This window comes from Crocodylus porosus, unplaced genomic scaffold (assembly GCF_001723895.1).
Source record: "Crocodylus porosus isolate Cpor-Errol unplaced genomic scaffold, CroPor_comp1, whole genome shotgun sequence".
NCBI classification, from domain to species: Eukaryota; Metazoa; Chordata; order Crocodylia; family Crocodylidae; genus Crocodylus; species Crocodylus porosus.
The window spans coordinates 57,489-76,154 of NW_017728909.1; the positions used below are offsets into that span (position 1 = coordinate 57,489).

At 44.5% G+C, this 18,666-nt stretch overlaps 1 protein-coding gene across 1 annotated transcript in view; it reads left to right on the forward strand.

Moving 5' to 3' along the window:
- Positions 1-14,030, forward strand: part of CCBE1 (collagen and calcium binding EGF domains 1) — a gene marked incomplete at its 5' end in the record, with an annotated part of 47,991 nt that extends 33,961 nt beyond the window's left edge. The window contains 4 exons of the mRNA XM_019531725.1: positions 953-1,092; positions 1,205-1,240; positions 9,987-10,022; positions 10,824-14,030. Coding sequence (XP_019387270.1) covers positions 953-1,092; positions 1,205-1,240; positions 9,987-10,022; positions 10,824-11,057 — 446 coding nt within the window. The remainder of the gene's footprint in view (positions 1-952; positions 1,093-1,204; positions 1,241-9,986; positions 10,023-10,823) is intronic.
- Between the last annotated feature and the right edge of the window lie 4,636 nt (positions 14,031-18,666).

Below are 18,666 nucleotides of genomic sequence, written 5' to 3' on the forward strand. Positions count from 1 at the left end.
CCCCCAGTCCCCCCATGGCTGGCCCCCCCAACCCCAGCCTCTGGCACTTAAAAAAGAAAGAAAGAAAGAAAATAAGCTGCTACTTACTGAGGTTTGAGATGCTGTAAGAAGCATGGGCAGGCTTGACTGAACATGCCCTTAGTGACTACAGTAGATATGTTGTTACTGGACTCAGGATCCCTTGATACAGAGTGAGAGGGAGCAGTATAACAGAGCTATATTCACAACTAGAAATAAAATGGCTGAACTTTGAGCTAACGATAGAGAGGAAAGCGATTGAAAATTGACCAGCATTCACATTACTGTTCAGGAAAGAAATCAGAAGCGAGAAGGGTGTCAGGTAGTTACTGTGAGATATGTGAATGTGGTAAATCTGTGTGTGTGAATCTTAAATTACTTTCTGCTACTTTTTGGTGAATCGGCTCATATCAGTGGATGTAGAGTTTACTTTGTGTTTTCAATTTATTTTGTGCCTGTCAGAGAAATATACTAATTGCTAATTAGAAGGCAATTCAGTTAATTGCCTTGAATACAACATTTCTACAGGTTGCCTGAAGCTTCCTTTTTTACAAGAGTATTTCCTTAGTCCATTTGGCTCTACATTTTGGGTTATTGTTTATACAACCCTGCTCTTTTTAGTTCATTCCCCATTCTTGATCTCCGTAACCAGCCTGATGGCTGCAAATTGGGCATTCATAAGGTTAAGTTAAGTAAGTAAAATTTTGAGGTACTGGGGAAGTCAAGAGCATTGATATTGCTCTGACTATTGTTCTTACAATGGTCTCCAGAGTATACTGCTTTTGGGGAATTATTGCAGCTAATTAGCCAACCATCCCTAAAATAGAGGAAATGGAATGGAGTCACAAAATTGTAATCTCTGCTGCTCAATCTGATGTATTAATCAAAGTGTTTAGCTGGGTATTTACCTTCACTTGGTCACTCTTGATTACAGGAACCCCAGGACCAAAGGGAAGCCAAGGATTTCCTGGATCACCTGGACCACCAGGCCAGCCAGGTCCTCGAGGATCAATGGGCCCCATTGGACCGTCTCCTGACATATCACATATTAAGCAGGGCAGACGAGGCCCAATGGTCAGTATTTTACCTTCTTGACAAAAATGTGTAGTGTCCATTTCTCTAGCCTCCCGTCCCTCCCCTTTCCTCGTGCAACTCAGTAGAACCCTGTGAATATTGTTCCTTGCAGGGTCCACCAGGAGCACCAGGGAGAGATGGCAGCAAGGTGAGCAAAGAAGTATTGTTCCCTTCCTGACTATATGCATGTGCTCATTCACTGTTACTCCTCTCTCACTGGTCCTATAGAAGGTTTCTTCTGAATGCTGTGATAATTTTTTTCTCCTGCTAATTTGAGGATGACATGGACTCTTTCAGAGTCTTTGATTTGTCTGCTTGCACATGAATTTCAAGCTTTTTAGGTACTCCTTCAAGATGCTCCACACATTTACCTTGTACTTTAGATACTCTCACTTCAGGTGCTCTGCAGAAGCCTACCTGTTAGCTGTTACTCATGCCTGTTCCCCTTATTCTCTGTTTTGGACCTTTATTTATGTTTGTTTAGTCTAGAGCATGCTTCTCCTCTCATATGGCAAGTAGCTTCCCTTGCTTTCTGTATATTCCTCAATAAATATCTTTCTGCAAAGTGAAGTACTCTGAAACGCTTTCTGTGCCCCTTCCCATTTCACTTGATAGCTCTTCAGTTGGCATTACACTAGGTATGACTTCACCTAATCTAGTAGAGAATTACTCTGAGAGTCAGGAATAAGCCTTTCTCAGTGTCACTTAAACCACTTTTTTCATTAGTGGACTCTTCTGGAAATTTTGAATGGAGGTTTGGACTCGTTTGAATTGTAAGTGTGGATATTCACATACTTCTGATTGATCTTAGTCATCTTTTGCATACCCTGTAGACATAGTCTGCAGACCCCCAGGGGTCTGCAGACCAGGAGTTTAAAACCACCGACTTAGGCTATTTTAGGTTGCATCTGTCTACTTCTGTCCTGAGGTGGTGTTGACTTCCAGATGAGAACCAAGAAAGGTTTAAAGAGCTAGCCCACCACAATTAAATACTCATAAGACTAAAGTTTTTAATAGCAAATTCAGTAACAAAATACAGAAAATATATAAATGACTAAACAGTTCAGATAAGCCATATCACATAAGTGATTAAACTTTATAAAATGCACATTTATCTCAAGGCATGACAATCTTACTGATATTTGAAAGCAATTTAATCTTAACATTTCTAAGCCCCAAAGTCTTAAAGACTCTAACAGATGGCCAGCTCTTTAGGGAAAGGACCTTCTTATCTAGCTTTCAAAAACAAAATTGCTACATAGCACTAAGCAAGTACACTTGAAAGTGGGCAACTCAGCAAGAATCGTAGTTCAAGACTGAAGAGCAAGACTTCCAAAGTAGACCCAGATTTTATACTCTATTGCTTGGCTAAAATATCAAAAAACTTAATAAGGTTTAAAAAAAATCAAAGAATTTGTAATAAGTGCTACCTTAATTAATATTCATTAAGCCTTTTCTCATTTCCTGTATAAGCTAGATCTTATCTAAAATTAACCTTGTCTCTCACCAAGCTGCTAAATGTACTTGAGGGAACCTTTTATCAACCTGTCTTCCTGGAGCTTTCTAAAATTGTTCATGTCTTATGACATTCTCTTGCCTGATCACTTCCAATGCCTGTTTTTCTCTTAACCAAACCATGATCAAGCAAATAAAAGTAACTCTGTATTATGCTATCCTAAGCAGCTTAAGGCCTATTATAATCTACAGTGGGCATTTGCTAAATCCAAAAGGGGCTGTCAGCTGCTCCTCTAGATGGTAGCGCACACCTGCCTATGCTCGTTCCCAGTGTAATTTACATTGGGATGCAAACCCTATGTAAATTATGCCAGGGCAAATGAACATCTATCCACATCCTGGATTGGGGTGTCAAATGTATGGCCTGTGGGCCAGATCCAGCCCAATGAACCGTACAATCCAGCCCCTGATGCTGCCTCTTTTACTGCACCAGATAAGCCTTCTTGTGCAGTGCCTGAGACATGCACTGCCAGCTGTGCTTGCTCAAACTGATCCTAGCCTGTACTGCCCATGCCTCAGCAAGCAGTGGGAGCAGTGCAGCCCACGATGTGGCCTGAGTGAGCAGCATGGGAAGTGCAGCCAGGGATCAGCAGCAAAGAAGGCAGCCTGCTGAGTCTGGGTCCTGAGCTGCACTGCCTGCTTGGGCTGGTCCCAGGCAGTGCCGCCCACCAGAGCCAGGTCCCAGGCACAATGCCGGCACCTCAGCAGGTGGCATGGATGGCACAGCTCAGAACCCAGCTCCAGCAGTGCAGCTTGTTGGGGCCAGGTCTCAGGCTGCGCCACCCACCTTTCGGGAGTGGCCTGGGTGGGTGGGTACTGCCTGTGCTGGATCAGGTGTGGATAGGGGAGCAGTCTATGGGCCTGAACCAGCCCCATGCCACTCATCTGGTCTGCAGGGTCAAATAAATTTGATCCCCCTGCCTTAGGTCATCAGCTTGCTTGTCCTGTTATATGATTTTATTCACTATTGTAAGAGAAAGGATTAAAAAGGACCAGCATTTGTACACTTCTGCTTATATTGGAGGCAATGGGAATTTTACACCTGGCTTTTGTTGGCAGCAAAAATATGCCAATACTGAGTACTTTTCAAAACCAATCTTGAATTTCACACAACATTTTATATTTCCATTTCTCACTAGCACTTTCTCTGGTGTTTTTCTGGAGAGCCCCCTGCCCCTTACTCCCTTTCCATCATGGATCAAGATATCTGGGCCACATAACAGAAAAGTCAACTGTCTGCAACACCTCAGCCTGTGCATTTTACTCAGTGTTTCCCCCAGCTGGTGTAAAGTAATACGTTATTTCAGCAGGGCTATTTTTTCATAAAATAACTGCTGCATACATGCGTTTCTGTTTATCCATCATCACTAGTATGAACATGCAATAATTAGAGCACACATGAAGGTTTTCTTAGCTTAAAAATACAGTGTTGTCATAAGGACAGTGTTGGGATACCCTCCCTGTGAAGGGTCCCAGGGGTCACGGTGGAACGGGCGGCAATTGGAAAGCCGACGAACAGGTTGGGATTAGCAGCGGCGGAGCGCTGAGCGGCACAGAGGCGTGTTTGTTTCTTAAACAAGGTGGAATTTATTTAATTTACGTTTGGTGGAGCGTAGGCACAGTGATTCTTCGGTTACAGTAACGAACAGATGAACGAGCAAACAACAAAGGGGTCTGTTGGCCCACGAGGTTCGCCAGCAAGCCCTTGCGTTCTACCCCTGGTGCCGAAGCCCGGGATAGGTGCGGCTGCCTGTTGGTTAAGTCTCAGGGCTGGTCAACAGCTCATAATGGGTGAACGCACAAAACGAACAGTAACAAAACTGTAACTTGCCGAGAAGAACGAAGCGTGGCGGCGGTCGTGAGGATGGCCGAGGTCGGAAGCCGGGGTATGGTACAGCAGAGATGCACGTGAAGTTGACGAGGATAAGGCGAATCGTAATCAGAAAACGAAGCCGGGGTTGATAGTCAGGTAGGTAGAAAATCAGAGTCCGTAGGATGTTCCAAAGCCGAGGTCAAAATCAAGCCAAACAGTCCAAGAGCCGAAGAATCGATATATCAAACACAGCGCACGATCGGAGATAAAGACGTATCGAGAGCTCACCGAAAGGGAGAGAGATCGATAGGCCCAGAAGCCTGACTGAGAGACAGTCCCTGGAACACCAGCCTCTGTCTCCAGCAAACGTGATCCCCCCCCGAGGGAGGGGCTGGTCAATCTTTTAAAGCAGTCCTATAGCCAATCAGGCTGCTTGGCTGACCGAACTTGCTAGAGGGATTACCTCATTCCAATCATATGCTGGGCATGCATGGCAACAAGCTGTCTGTGACAACTGAGCCTGCTAGGTCAGGCTTGAGTGACAGGCCTGCAGGTCATGAAGGGGGCACTGTTTCCATGGCCCATGCTTATATCAGCCAGTTCAATTCCTGTATTGTCAGCATACATACAAAGTTTTCCATGACAGACAGAACTGGGGAAATAATCCAATAAATAAATATATTTTGATCACAGTTTTGTCTTTTCAGGTTCCCTTTTCCTGAATGTTTCTGCAGTCCATTTCACTACCATAACAGGCAGCAAAATTTGTGATACCAGATTTCAAAATTGGTATCACAGTAAGCTGCTCCAACTGGGCTCCATGTGCTGCACACAAATACTTTCCAGAACAATAGGCTCCAGAGTTTTTTGCTTCTGGGCGCACATTCAGATGGTGCGTCCTCGAGCAAAAAACTCTGGAGCAATAAATGTTGGAGTTTGTGTGCATTCATTGCACATGTAGACGCACCCTGTTTGTCTCAGAAGAATTGACCTGCTCTTCTATTCAGGGGAGAAATTACCCTGGATACTTGCTGACCAATCTCAGGTACCAAACACCAATAATCTTTAGACTGTATAATGATCTATCCATCCCATAGCTCAGGGCAGGCCAAACGGTAACCTGTAGGCTGCATGCAGTGAATTAGCAGTTAACGTGCATCTTGTGGGATGCCCGTTGAACAGTCCTGCCCTATGGGGTGGGTTGATTATATGTAGTTTAAAGATGATGTGAACATGCAGGGTGCTTGTGCATGTGATGGGTTTTTAGTCCTTAGGGCTGCATTCTATGCCCCCTAAATTGAAATGATTATTGGCACTGTCTATATCTTATTGCCTTGGCAGCTTGCCAGGCACCTACTGACAGCAGAAGTGGTGAGGGACCTGATCCTTTTTCTTCAGCGAAGCCTGCCTACCTCTCCCACAGGCAGGGGGCCATTAATCTGTGTCATTAATCAGTCAGCTCACCCCCCAGCTGTGGGAGAGGCAGGCTTCACAGAGAAAAAGGATCCGGCCCCTCACCACTTATGCCTTCAGCAGGCTCCCAGGGCTGGCAGGACACCTGGGGCACCCAAGAATGGGCTAGCTTGCCTCTGGGGCAGCATGGGGAGGCAGCAGGAGGGCAGCTGGGTGTGCTGGCAGCTGGAGAAGGCAGCAGGGGTGGTGTGTGGGGCTTTGGAAGTCTAAGTGGGCTTGGAGAAGCTAGGAGCCTGCCTGAGTGGCCCCACTCCCCATGCACTGTACCTGTCACCTTCTCCAGCCTCCAGCACACCCAGCTGCACTCTTGCCCCCTCCCGATACTGCCCCAGGGGCAAACCAGCCCATTCCTGGGTGGCCCCAGACATCCTGCCAGCTTCAGGAGCCTGCCAAAGGGAGAAGCCATGAAGAGCCTGATCCTTTCTTCCTGTGGAGCCTGCCTGCGTCTCGCAAAGCTGGAGGGTGAGCTGACTAATGGCTGCAACTTTCCAAGTTGCAATGTTGCAAACTCAGCTATATCGGGATGCAGTTTAGTTTGCAACAATGCAAAATCATTTCAAACCCCCAAAACTTACATATATATAATGTGTGATGCCATTAAGCCACACAAAGGGAAATTTTCATCAGGGGTACATCATAATATCAACATGTGTACAAGCACCCATAGTCTAAACATGCAGGTGAGTTGGATAACCCTACCAAAGTGCAAAAAGCTATTGGCAAAATAAATTGGATTAAAGTATGTGTTTGTATGGAAGAAATAGTGCTTTGCTCAGATAAAGAGGCTGCGTTTGTCAAATAAAATTATTTGCTGCACATCTTTCACTCAGTTCTAAGCAGGGTGATAATAGAATACTGGAATCAAATACTTCATCAGGTCTCTGTTGCAATCACTATCAAACCTGAAACACAAGTTGAACCACTGTGATGTTCCCTAATGATGTTCCACATTTTAGTGCTGCGTGGAAAATTAATTTTTTAGTTTGACTTTTTTTTCAGTTTAATTTTTGTATTTTCAATTGCGTGATAACCCCCAGCGCTCCGCTACCAGCATGGTGCCACCAGGAAGTGAGAGCATGGAGCCTGGGGAAGTATGCTGCCCACGCTCCATGCTCTGGCTGCCTGGTAGTTCCAAGGTGGGAGCAGAGGTTAGTTCCTAGCAAGTGCATGGAGCCCTGGTGTATGCTGTGTGCCATGCAGCGAGCATGCTGGTTGTTAGCCCTGTGCCCTGGCTCTGCCTTCCTTCCCCTTCACTGACCAGCCCATACCAGCTGGGTCCAGGATGGGACCACTGGGACTTGTGGGGGAAGGGGGAGGCAGGCAAGACCCCCCCCCCCATCAAGCAGCATGAGCTAGCAGAAGTTGCCAGGTTTCAAGGAACTTGTGGCCAAGTGGCACAGAAGAAATTCAATTAATTGCATGTACCACTGCAGGGAATGAATTGAATGTTTCCACTGTCTGGAGCAGGAGCGCAGCCTGGGTGGCCTTGTGCCCAGGTGAGCTCAGGAGAGCGACTGTGGCTTAGCAGGATTCCTTGGAGGAGGCCTCCCCCCACTGCTCTCCCAGCCAGGACATCTCCCTTATCCCAGCTAGCACAACCTCTGTCACCCCTGTAACCCAACACTCCCCGTGCCCCTTCCCCCACAACCCAATCCCAGTCCAGTGACAAACATGTGTAATTTTGGTCCTTTTTAAAAATTATTATTATTCTTTTTTTCACTCCTATCTCTCTACTTCTTCCTCCCTTCCCCCACTTCACTTCAAATAGCTTTTCAAGATTTCTCCCCTCCCACTGCAGCTCCAGCTCAGCTTCTGCAGCTGTGGAGGGAGGGAAGCTGCAGACCCCATGCTGGCTTCTCTGCCTCTAACCTCCATGGCACCCTCTCACCCCTTTCCCCCCCAAGAGAGGAGGGATAGAGTCCCTGTTCCTGTCCCTGCTCTCCAGGCCCTCTTGTGGCAGGTCACATTTGTCAGGTCTGAAATGGCAGTAAGCCTTAGTCTGGGATTGCTCTGAAACCGTTCTAAATTTAAGAGGGCATAATATTCCACAGATTTAGAATGGCTTAAAGGTAACCTGTAACAGCACCCTAATTACCCAAGTCCCCTGACTTTCAATACAAAGAGGTACTTAAACAGCTAGGCTGCTTGAGACTCAAGCTTCTAATCATGCAGGTGGTTTTTAAAAATTTGCCCTGAGGCCTCAGTAATAGTAGGCCATAGCTTCAGGTGATGTGAATCAATTTAATTCAGTGAAAAGCCATGGAACTCCTTCAGCTTACATATGTCCCACAGCGTTAAGCCATTTATTGGTACAAAGTTTGTGTATCTAAAGAAAGCAGCTAGCTTATGACACAAATGTTGTAGCATATGGCCACAAAGTGCATGTTCAAGGAGGAATAGAAAAAGGTATAGTTAAAATGAAGTTTCCTACACCCATATTTTTTATCTGGTAGAACATACAAGTGGTCCTAAATGTCATTATTTTTAATGGGAGGGTCACCTTAATGTATGAGTGCATATCAAAACATGTCTGTATATCCATCTCTGTGCCATAAATAGCAACATGTTTTAGGAAAGATAAACAAAGGACAATCACAGCTACTCTGAAGTACTAAGACAGTTGTCTTTGTATGCTCTACTTATGAAACTTCTCTTCTGCAACCCCAGTTGAAAATGCCTTATGTCTCTCCCACTTCTGTCATCACACATATGAAATGTGCTTAACTCTGCTTACAGATTTCTCATTTTTGTGCTCCTTCTTGTGCTATCCCTGTCTGCACCACATGATAGATCCAGGTCTTCTAACTCTGAGCGTTGTCAACAGGAGCTGCTGGTTTCTTCTGCAACCTGTTCTCTGCATGACTGTATCCTTCTGATCTCATTTTCTGGGGCTTCTTGTTTTGGTATTTCCACCTTATTTTCTTGCTATGTTCAGAGCCCAGGAAACTGAACGTTGATCTCAACTGTTGCAGGAAAAAATGTACTTTAGTCTTATATCTAACAAATGATAATAGAAACTAAATCTTGTAGTTGGCTGCTTACCCAATGCATCAGATGTTCAGCCAGACAACTATTACAGAGCTGTCGTGAGTGGAGAAAAAACTCTGGCCTGTACTCTTGGCTTGGGTGTGTATTTTATGTTGGGCTTTGTTATACAACCAGCAGTGGTTTTGATTGGAAATTGTTATATATTTATTTTATATCTTCAGGCTATTGGAGAGTTAATTCTACAAACATTTTAAAAAATTGATTATTTGTGTGTACACATGTGTGTGTGAGAGAGAGAGGGAGTGAGGGAGGGAGAGATTTTTATTTTTGCCAGACAAGGCTTGAAAGTTTTGCCTTGGGGCTACTTCAGTAATCCTCTAATTTACCAGTTGCTGAATGTGGCTGTGGAAAGCATGGAAACAGAAGGCAGCAATGCTCACACTTACTAATTGTCCTCAGTGCCTGTACAGAGAGACTGGTGTCTAACGTGAAGAAATCTGAGCAAAATTCTGCACTGAACTAAGGGTTGTGGAGTTGGGCAAGGCCAAGAGAGGGTATGACTATGGCATGCATTCCTAAAACAGTGTCTGCCAAAAGGTGACCGCTTCTAGGAATTTCAGGACTATAATGCTTCCTTAGATTGTGCTTCAGAGCTGAATGTGAAAGAAAGCAAGAGCTGGGACAGTCATGAAGACCAGTTTCTGACAAGGAAACCTGGCTGATGTTTCCACACAAAACAAAGCTGTCAGATCCAGCTGTTAATTCCTTCATGGTATGCATTGGGCAGACTTTCTTCCTGACCCATGAGCCTGCAATGTCTGTTTAATACGCTGGCAAGTGTGTGTTATGGACCCTCTTCAGTGCTACATACACAGGGAGTGAGAGTTGCACAGCCCCAACTAGGAAGCTTTTGCTCTTCAGTTCAACCTACCTCTGCTGTGGAGATCCCGGGCCAGTTCCCAGTATGTCGGATGAGGTGGCTCCCCTTAACTTATTTGCTTTACTGGATGAAGCTAGCAGGGGTGGTGTGCGAATAATGGCAAAGCAGTATAATTTTCTGATGGCTTTAATTGCAATGCATTCATGAAGCTGGTTTTTATTGCAGGGGGAGAGAGGAGCACCAGGACCAAAAGGGACACCTGTAAGTGTCACTTCCAGCCGTAATGTACCCACCTGGCATTTCTACTGCAGAGAAGGGAGTGGGAATAGTGTCACTCTCAGAGAGCAATGGGAAAAGCAACCCTTTGTACTGTAAAGAGGAGCTTGTATTTGTCAAAAGGTTTATTACACAGAAGATAATTTCATTATTTCCGTTACCAGAGCACTTGTTGATCCACTCACTGTCTTCTCCCTTCACTGGACACATTGAAAGCAAAACCTGCGTGTTTTTCTAGTTTGTTGTCGTTCCAATGGGACTAATTAGCTAAAAGATGGTAAATGGCAGTAACATACCTAACTGAGACAATGCCAGCAAATGGTTTCCTTAAGGGGAGAGACGCATTAGGCCAGTGAAAGGTATGGTTAATGAATAAAAATTAGAAGAGGAAAAGATGGAGATGGGGAATGGTGAACCCCACTTTTGTTTGTCAGGGTGAAAATCAGCCTTGGTGTAGCAGGCCAGTACTCCCACTGGTATTTATACACCTTCATGTCTTTAAAAGTGTGGTTTTCAAGTCATTGGGACTGTGGTGGGATGTAGACCTTGGACAGTTCATCTGGGCAAGGGTTAATTCTATTATTTTAAGTTTGTTTTCTGAGGTAATTCAAGGCTTATTTAAGGGGAGACAATTAATTTCAAGCAGACAGTAGCATGCAACCAATGCCTGAATTATGCCCCGGGGAGGATAATTACATCCGTGTGTGTTCAGTGCATGGAAAGTGTGAAGCACCAGATGAGTGCTAAGTAATGAGTATGAATAATGACTGCACAACATATTCGCAGGGTCCTCCAGGCTCATTTGACTTCCTGCTGCTGATGATGGCAGACATCAGAAATGACATTGCTGAGCTGCAGGAGAGAGTGTTTGGACACAGGACTCACTCATCAACGGAGGAATTTCCCTTACCTCAGGAATTCATGAACTATCATGACACGGTAGATTTGGGCTCTGGAGAAGACTACAGACAAAGGATTGCACCCAGGGACCCCAGGACAGAGAAAGCAGCCCATCATTAGCCAGGCTTGGTTAAACGTGCCTAGGAAAACTGTGTAGAGCTGTACAGAAAAAATGCACTGATGATATAAATCATTACATTATTGTCCAGGTTTTTATTTAAACATCAGAACAGGAGAGATACAAGAGAAGACACAAGAGCGACAAAAGAGCTGGAGAGGAAGAGCAGGCATCACTGAGATAGGTTAGCTTGTTATAAACAAAAGCAATCACTGCTTGACATAAGCGGTCTGATTCTGATCCCACTTTCATTGGTGCTGGGGAGGGTCAAAGGAGCACAGAGGACAACCCTCCCTCCCCCCATGTCCCCCCCACTCCCCCCGCCTTCTAAGCAGAGAGGGAATCATGTTTGCAAGTGGGAATAAAGTATTGAGAAGGCACTCATTCCTTACATCTCTCTACACTGAAAAGTTGGTGTCACAGAATAGATTGCACTTCATTCGTATACAGTATCTGTTTCAAATTGCTGAAGCTGAGGGTGTTTTTGCCACCATTTTGGTCTAAATACTACGTGAACAATTTTTCAGTGTGTTAAGCATATTTTCCTTCAATGTCATATTTTGCATGGCTTCTGATTTTACAGCACGTTTAACGTTAAAATCCCTGTAACACATGCATAGGAAAACCTTTTATTCTCCATTTCATTTTCAGGTATTGAACACTCCTCCAGGAGCAAACTTGAGCAGTGAAACAAACAGGTCTTTCCCAAAATCTCTGTTTAGTTTTTTAATCACTTTCATGCCTTCTTTGCAAGAGAACAAATGCTATAATGTCTGCACCTATAGCACTGTCCTTGTCATACAAATGTTGCAGATTAGGCTGTAATGCTGACTCGGCATGCTGTCAGCAGGGGAGCCAGCATACTCAGAAAAGCTTCCTGAAGTTTGTGAAATCTGGAACTCTTGTGTATATTTTCTTTGGAGGACATTTCAGTTCCTCTAACCGCGTTCCAGTTACTTGCCACCTGTATGTTTCAGGCAATGTTAATAAGTAAGGTATTTCTTCACTCTTGTTCTCTTGATCTTAAATGTGTGCCCCACATTAAAAGGAACTGTGTGATTGATGCAGATTAGACTAATTACAGTGGTTCTTATACCATGGCTCAAAGACCCTCAATGTTTGAAAAATCTCTCTCTCCTGAGTTGCTGATTCAAGTAATTCTGACAACCAAGGGGTGGAGAAGTAGTGTTTTGGAAAAAAAAAATGTGTCCAAGGGACAAATGGACAGCAAAATGCAAGTAACCTAAAGCACCAGCAGTGTCTGTGGCCTACTGAGGTAATTTCTTGTAGGATCTGCATATGAATGTCATAGTCATAGACTCTAAATGTACACATGAGTACACGTTTAACACAACCTGCTGGATCAAGTTGATTGTTTTGAAAATGCAGAGTAATGATGGAGAATCATTCAAGATTCCCTCCCCCTGCAAATGTGATCTGGAATTGGACACTGATTTTTAGTCCTAGGCTTTGCTTTTTCAGGTGTATCAAATAATGCATGAGAAGCTTCCTCAGTTTGGGTTGACCAGAGAACTCGAAGGGACAAATTGCCTTGTTGCATAGACATACCTAATGGAAGAGAAATCTCACCTTGAATCAAGATGGTGCCAAGGCGCATGCCTGGCAGTAAGAATATGAGCAGTTCCACTAAAGACCATTGGGATTGATTATGCGCTTAAAGTTACCACCATGATGAAGTCCATTCCTGAATCAGAGCTGTAGTATTTCCATCGTGTCATTCTAGTGCTGGAGGGTGTGGGGTGAAAGGGCTTTGTCCCTCTATGGAACAAGCATGGCATAGGGATTAAGGGGAGTAGCTATTCCCCCTAGTCCTGTCCTTCTGTGTCCCTCCCTCCACATGGTCCTCACACACACAAAGTGTCCTTAGTTGGATCCCAGGGACTGGGCCTGGTACAGCTGAAGCAGGTCTCCTATTTCCACATGGAAGGGAACCCCCTTTTGTGCAGACCTGCCTAAGGTGATTTAACTGCGGGCATGTTTATAGTACAGATATGGTTTGTATGGACCATTCTTGTTATGTTTTCAATTAACCTTATGGTAATTTTCACAATAACTGAGCTATATCAGAAATCACTTTGTTTAGGATATTTATATAGGCACAAATCCTCAGATAGAAAGGTAAGCCATGTTCTTTTCTTCAACTAACCTGAAACTTTGTATAAATACAAATTCCAGATTCCAGCTGGGTCACTGGGGAAAGGGGTTCTTTGGCTGTAAATAATTTTCATCATGGCTTTTAAAATTACAAGAAGCAAGAATCCAACATTTGAACATACAAACAGCTGCTCTTACATCTAGTATCATTATTTAGTCTCCTGCACATGACAGCTTTGTTTTGTATAATTAAATACTATGTATAATTTTATTAGAAAGAAATAAGTTAAAACGTTGAGTTATAAACAGAATGATGATAAAGAGTTCATTATTTTATTAATGTGGGATATAAAAGGTATTTAATGGAAACATCTGCAAAAATGTGTAGCGGTGGAGAAAATTTTAATATTTGTGGGTTTGTGTTTATTTCTAAGAAAACCAACGAAACTGATGGAGTCTTCCCTATACAAGCTATTCTCATAAAGTTGAAATACTGAAGTAAAACATAGTGACCTGAAAGCTGTCCTTGTAATCAGGGTGAATCTGAAAAATAGGGGGAAAAATTAAGATTAAGTGGCTTTAGAGTAATGCACACATAAGTCATTGGTATTGCAGGTAAGGTTTCTAACAAGTCACTGTCCAGTTGTATTTCATAAATAACACATTAGAATCCAGTTGGTATCAATGTAAGATGAGGACTGGGTCTGTGAATTTATTTGCCAACAGGCACACAAGTTTTGTTATACATTTTGATAATTATACTGCTCTCTTTATTTATAATAAGTATATGAAATACTAGATTATGTATAAAATGATTGTGATTATATGAAGTATTCTTAATAACAAAGATATTTTTCTTATGTTGGTAGTTGTTTCTGTTTTTTAAAAACTCTTTTTTGCTGTTGAAATTTTCCAGATTTAATGTGGTAAAAACAAAATGCTTGGGAGTGGCACTGGAACATCACCCACCTGACGCAGGCAGCTCAGCCTACTCTGTTGTTCCACATATAACCAAGCTGTACCTATACAGTAAAGTGGCCTGTTCATAACAAAATAGAGATTTGGGGCATATCTAGGCTGCCTTCTCCCATGGTACAGAATGACACCATTAAACCACTTTCTGCCCACTCCTTCCTGCTCCAAAGAAGCCAAATGCATCAAAATGTAATGTACCTGCAGCTAGAGACGTCCTGTGTCCTCACCAGTAAGCCAGTCTGAGAGCTTGATGGGGTGGTGCCCAGAGTGACCTCAGTGCATTCCTTACACCCACTCTGTTCATTTTTTGGCTTGGTCTATGCAGAGTGATAGTAAGCGGACAATTCATCATTCAATACATCAGAAAATTTTCGGTGGAAAGGTTTTTGGCTGAAAATTTCAAGTTAGCCTCCAGACTACCTCAGGAAGCTACAGTGTGAACACCTTTACTCTTAGGCTCTATTCCCTAATCAGGCTACAGTGTGAACACCTTTACCCTTAGGCTCTATTCCCTAATCAGGCTACATGGTGTATAATGCATCAGGCTCCCTGTTCTTGCTGAGAGCCACAGTGTGCCATGACAATCCCATAGGTGTGGCGCATCATGGGAAATGATATTTCCCAGTCAAAACGAACAACTTATCGGCTTTGGCGGGTTCTTTTTTATTGAGGAAAAGGTTCAAATATTCCACAGAAAGCAGGTATTTTTCTCTCAAAAAATACTTCACTCAGAAACCCAGTTTTCAACTGAAAAAGTTTGGATGTAAAATCTCCCCCATCCCTATTACTTATGTCCTTAATGCTTGGTGAGTTTTTAAGGCTCTATCCTCATGAATACCTTACCAGTGAGCTGTTTTCCCTACAACATGCAAGACCTGTTCATTTGTAACAAGTGTGCCTGCCTGCTAAGTGGCATACTGTCCCACAGGAACCTCATTTTCATTCTCCTTGACTGCTTTTGTCAGCGTAACTTTGTGTGCATATGACATATTTTGGGGGGAGTTGGTGGTAGGAGAGTATTTTTCCTAAGAGCATTAGAATATGATTTACTTCTTAAACATAGCTATGTAATCATGGTACCTTGTAACCATAGTACCTCCATGGAGCAGGAGAGGGTGATGGGCATCATTGGTGAGACTGCACAGTCTGCTGCTGTGGTGTAGATACAACCTAAAAGTTTTAAGGGAACAGAAGCGTTTAGGGCCATAAACTACCACAGATCTACCCTACTGATTTTCAGAATGGGAGATTGTTGTCCAAGGTAAATATGGTGGCTTCTTCACCACTGCTACTATAGCATTTCCACTGTTGTGTTTGCTTCACTTTGTATTGATCAGAAGCTTGGTGCAGACACAGTCTAAATCCATTTTCTGTGTTTGCCTTTAGAGCCACCAAGAAGAGTCCTCATGATGGTGGCTTTCAGGTTATCATACTGACCACTCTAGCCCTGTGGTGGGGAAGTACTTCTTGCAAACCCTGACACTGCACCATGCTCATGGGGAGCCATCTCTATTATGATATAGTTATGACTGCAATGATGTCAGAAAAAATGGAGGCTGTTGCTTGGGGAATTAGCTATGTAGCTCCCAAGGACACTAATGAATAGTGATGTGAATTAAACCATGAACAGGGTGCTGAGGGAATTGGTGGGGGTCATAGCAGGGCCCCTGGCATGGCTCTATGAGTGCTTGTGGAGCACTAGCCAAGTACCAGAGGATTGGAAAAGGGCCAGTGTGGTCCCCATTTACAAGAAGGGGAGAAAGGAGGACCCCGGCAATTATAGGCCAGTCAGTCTTACCTTGGTTCTTGGGAAGACTTTTTAGGAAATTATCAAGGAGCACATCTCTAAGGGCCCAGCAGGGGAGGTAATGCTTAGGGGCAACCAACATGGGTTCATGGAGGGCAGATCCTGCCTGACCAACCTGATTTCTTTTTATGATCAGGTCACAAAGTCCCAGGATGAGGGTGTTGGGGTGGATGTCATCCTTCTGGATTTTAAGAAGGCCTTTGACACTGTTTCCCACCACATTTCCTCAAAAAAACTAGGTGACTGAGACATTGATGCCTATACAGTCAGATGGGTGGCAAATTGGCTAGATGGTCATACCCAGAGAGTGGTGGTGGATGGGTTGTTTTCAGCTTAGAGGGATGTGGGCAGTGGGGTCCCTCAGGGCTTGGTCCTGGGGCCTGTGCTGTTCAACATCTTTATCAGCAATCTGGATGTGGGTGTGGAAAGCATGCTGTCCAAATTCACTGACAACACTGAGTTGTGGGGCGAGGTGGGCACGCTGGAGGGGAGGGACAGAATCCAACTAGGTCTAGACAGGTTACAGGGCTGGGCGGATGAGAATAGGATGGAATTCAACGCAGACAAGTACAAGGTGCTGCATCCAGGGAGAAGGAGTCAGCAACACACCCATAGGCTGGGGAACGCCCTTCTTGTCAACACGGTGGCAGAAAGGGATCTTGGAGTCACTGTTGACTCCAGGATGAACATGGGCCGCCAATGCGAGGAAGTGGTCAGTAAGGCTAACTGCACCTTGTTGTGCATCTACAAATGCATCATGAGCAGGCCCAGGGAGGTGATCCTCCCCCCCATGTGACATTGGCCAGGCCACAGTTGGAGTACTGCATCCAGTTCTGGGCGCCGCGCTTCAAGAGGGATGTGGGTAGCATTGAGAGGGTCCAGAGGAGGGCAACTGGCATGGTCAGGAGCAGTGGGTCAGGCCATACGAAGAGAGACTGAAGGGCCTGAACCTATTCAGCCTCCACAAGAAAAGACTGAGAGGGGATCTGGTGTCCATTTACAAACTCACTAGGGGGGACCATCAGGAACTGGGGGAGGCTCTGTTCCCCCGGGCACCACCCAGGGTTACTAGGAATAACGGCCACAAATTGTTAGAGTAGGTTCAGGCTGGACATCAGGAGACATTACTTTACAGTTAGGGCTGCCAGGCTCTGGAATGGGCTCCCAAGGGAGGTGGTGCTCTCTCCTACCCTGGGGGTCTTCAAGAGGAGTCTGGACAGATATTTGGCTGGGGTGATATGACCCCAGCACCCATTCCTGCCTGGGACAGGGGGGCGGATCTGATGATCTGTTTAGGTCCCTTCCAACCCTAAGCACTATAATATGATACTATGCATAAAGCACTGAAAATACAAAGTTGTTGTTTGTTAGACTTAGCTGTGATATAAACAGCACATCATTTTTCATGTAGAGAACCATTAATTTTTCAGGAAATGGGAGAGAGTAGGCCTGCTACAAGAAATACCAACGTTCACTTGCTCTCTGTTGTTCATAGTTGTGTAGCAAGGGTCAGACCTAAATCCAAAAGCAGACTGAGGTGCCAGAAGTTGGACTGAAGAAGAATTTAGGTATTTAAGCCCAAAGCTGTGTTCCTGGAAAACTGCTCAACTGCTGTCTAACTCTAGAAGTGCCTAACCTCCCTGGACACTTTGTTACTTTAAATCTCTGTGGGTGCCTGAAAGTGCTCCTGTGTCTTGTGCTCAGCATTGCCTCTGTTTTGACAGAGCTAAGAAGATCACATCAGCCTGATCAGGACCCAGAAATGTGTTTCTGCATCTCTGTCCCTTGAGGGGTTTCATGTGGTGGTGTCCTCAGACTGGCAGCATTGCAGCACTTGCACATTTGTTCTAATAATAGCATTTGTCCACGATGTGAGACAAGTGTTCACTTCCTTACTTTGTATGAGGGGAAAAACTTCCCAGAAGAGTGCCTAACGCTCAGACTGGAGGATGTTCTGGCTGAGGGCAGCATGCTTCCCTCTGGTTGAAACTGTATCACTGTGCAAAAGAGCACAGAGGATTTGTTAGAGCCAAGGGAGCTGGACTACAGCCTGCTAGTTAAGGCACTCGCCTGGAAAGTGGAACATCTGGGTTATGGTCTCTATTCCCAGGATGGTTTCTGTGTTTTACATTAAACACTGGAAACAATATTGACATAGTTCAGAGGACCTGGGCGGAGGCAGGGAAAGGAAAGAGAGGAAAGGGGCAGAATCCAGATTCCCTCCCTCCAGAGAAAGTGCTCTAACTAGTAGGTTACAGAGCTGTGCTCCTGCTTGGGCTCTGTTTCTGGCTGAACGAATCTTACATTTTTTTCCTGTGAAACGGCCCAACTTCAAAAGGAGGAGTGGAAGGGCACCACTAAGTGAGGGGATGAACCCCCGTCTCCCACTCCCCGGGCAAGTCCTGCAAACATTAAGATACTGCAGAACAAGAAACTATCACCCCCTCCACAAATCCTCAAAAGGAACTTACAAAACACTTTTCATAGACGAACCCATGAACTTCATTTCACAAATCTACTGTATACAAAAAATCATGGATTCAATATAGACATTGGATTTATGACACACTACAACCTGCCTAACAGCCGATTCACCAGCTACCTGCCAGACCTGGCCTCTTACACTTTTCTTTCCCCGCCTTTTTCTCCTTCCCTCCCCTACTTTTCTGCCCTTTGTCTTCCTAATTTCCAGCTATTTCATTTTTCACTGACAG